We start from the raw sequence: 2,614 nt of genomic DNA, 5'->3' as shown, positions 1-2,614 counted from the left end.
GGGGTTGTGGGGCGGGTGTGGGCGGGGTGTGGGGCGGGTGTGGGGCGGGGGTGCGGGAGGGGTGTGGGGCGGGGGTGGTGGGGGGGGTGTGGGGGGGTGGGGCGGTGTGGGGCGGTGTGGGGCGGGTGTGGGGGGGGGGTGTGGGGCGGTGTGGGGGGGTGTGGGGCGGGTGTGGGTCGGATGTGGGGCGGGTGTGGGGTGGGTGTGGGGCAGCACACCCCACCCTATAGCTGCCCCATACATCCGCCCCCATACCCCACCCCACCAGAGCCGCCCCATAGCAGCCCCATCCCCGCCCATAGCCCGCCCCATAGCAGCCTCATCCCGCCCCATAGCAGCCCCATCCCCGCCCATAGCCCGCCCCTTAGCAGCCTCATCCCTGCCCCATAGCAGTCCCATCCCGCCCCATAGCAGCCTCATCCCCGCCCCATAGCAGCCTCATCCCCGCCCCATAGCAGCCCCATAGCAGCCTCATCCCTGCCCCATAGCAGCCCCACCCCACCCCATAGCAGCCCCATCCCCGCCCCATAGCCCGCCCCATAGCAGCCTCATCCCGCCCATAGCAGCCCCATCCCGCCCCATAGCAGCCCCATCCCCGCCCCATAGCCCGCCCCATAGCAGCCTCATCCCGCCCCATAGCAGCCCCATCCCCGCTCCATAGCAGCCCCATCCCCGCCCCATAGCCCGCCCCATAGCAGCCTCATCCTGCCCCATAGCAGCCCCATCCCCGCCCTATAGCAGCCCATCCCGCCCCATAGCAGCCCCATCCCTGCCCCATAGCCCCGCCCCTTAGCAGCCTCATCGTGCCCCATAGCAGCCCCACCCCACCCCATAGCAGCCTCATCCTGCCCCATAGCAGTCCCATCCCCCGCCCCCATAGCAGACCAATCCCGGCCCCATCTCAGCCCCATAACCTCGCCCCATACCCCCGCCCACATCTCCCCACGTGCCCGCACCGTGCAGGCCGTAGGGCGCGGTGACAGCCCACCCTGCCCCATAACCCCGCCCCACATGTCCCCATACCCCCGCCCCATAACCCCGCCCCACATCTCCCCACATGTCGCCCCATAGCCCCGCACCGTGCAGGCCGTAGGGCGCGGTGACAGCCCAGCCCCGCCCCACATGTCGCCCCATAGCCCCGCCCCATAGCCCCGCACCGTGCAGGCCGTAGGGCGCGGTGACAGCCCACCCCCCGCCCCACATGTCGCCCCATAGCCCCGCACCGTGCAGGCCGTAGGGCGCGGTGACAGCCCACCCCCGCCCCACATCTCGCCCCATACCCCCGCCCCACATGTCGCCCCATAGCCCCGCACCGTGCAGGCCGTAGGGCGCGGTGACGCGGCGCTCGGTGAGCACGGAGAGGATGAGGTCGCAGCGGAACTGCATTTTCGCGCCGCACTCCGTCACCGCCGCGGAACCGCCCGGAACCGCCCGACCCCAAACGGAGCTCGAAGCGCCGCAGCACCACCGGGTACCTGTGGGGCGGCCCCACAGCGCCCATAGCGCCCCATAGAGACCCATAGAGACCCACAGCGCCCCATAGAGACCCATAGCACCCCATAGAGACCCATAGCACCCCATAGGTACCTGTGGGCGGCCCCACAGCGCCCATAGCGCCCTACATAGAGACCCTTAGAGACCCACAGCGCCCATAGGCCCCCATAGAGACCCATAGCGCCCCATAGAGACCCATAGAGACACCACAGCGCCCATAGAGACCCATAGCACCCCATAGAGCCAGCCCATAGCACCCCATAGGTACCTGTGGGGCGGCCCCACAGCGCCCCATAGCGCCCATAGAGACCCATAGAGACCCACAGCGCCCATAGCGCCCCATAGAGACCCATAGCGCCCCATAGAGACCCATAGAGACCCACAGCGCCCATAGAGACCCATAGCACCCCATAGGTACCTGTGGGGCGGCCCACAGCGCCCCATAGCGCCCCATAGAGACCCATAGAGACCACAGCGCCCCATAGCGCCCCATAGAGACCCATAGCGCCCATAGAGACCCATAGAGACCCACAGCGCCCCATAGAGACCCATAGCACCCCATAGAGACCCATAGCACCCATAGGTACCTGTGGAGGCGGCCCCACAGCGCCACATAGCGCCCCACAGCGCCCCATAGAGACCCATCAGCACCGCATAGGTACCTGTGGGGCGGCCCCACAGCGCCCCATAGCGCCCCACAGCGCCCATAGAGACCCATAGCACCCATAGGTACCTGTGGGCGGCCCCACAGCGCCCCATAGCGCCCCACAGCGCCCATAGCGCCCCATAGAGACCCATAGAGACCCATAGGTACCTGTGGGGCGGACCCATAGCGCCCCATAGCGCCCCATAGAAACCCATAGAGACCCATAGAGACCCACAGCGCCCCATAGAGACCCATACCGCCCCATAGAGACCCACAGCGCCCCATAGAGACCCATAGAGACCCACAGCGCCCCATAGAGACCCATAGAGACCCATAGGTACCGTGCGGGCGGCCCCACAGCGCCCCATAGCGCCCCACAGCGCCCCATAGCGACCCATAGAGACCCATAGAGACCCATAGAGACCCAGAGCGCCCCAGAGCGCCCCATAGAGACCCACAGAGACCCACAGCGCC

General features: G+C 68.2%; 1 protein-coding gene across 1 annotated transcript in view; it reads right to left on the bottom strand.

Moving 5' to 3' along the window:
• Positions 1–1,313: 1,313 nt before the first annotated feature.
• The window catches only part of LOC136046019 (5-oxoprolinase-like), a gene marked incomplete at its 3' end in the record, with an annotated part of 42,849 nt that continues 41,548 nt past the window's right edge, over positions 1,314–2,614 (bottom strand). Inside the window, 2 exon segments of the mRNA XM_065732242.1 lie at positions 1,314–1,386; positions 1,388–1,475. Coding sequence (XP_065588314.1) covers positions 1,314–1,386; positions 1,388–1,475 — 161 coding nt within the window.

Source organism: Cyrtonyx montezumae, unplaced genomic scaffold (genome assembly GCF_038088225.1).
Source record: "Cyrtonyx montezumae isolate F1298 unplaced genomic scaffold, pur_monq_1.0 scaffold_155, whole genome shotgun sequence".
Taxonomy (NCBI): Eukaryota; Metazoa; Chordata; class Aves; order Galliformes; family Odontophoridae; genus Cyrtonyx; species Cyrtonyx montezumae.
Note: the sequence above shows the minus strand (reverse complement) of the source record. Positions and strands in the feature narration are given on the sequence as shown.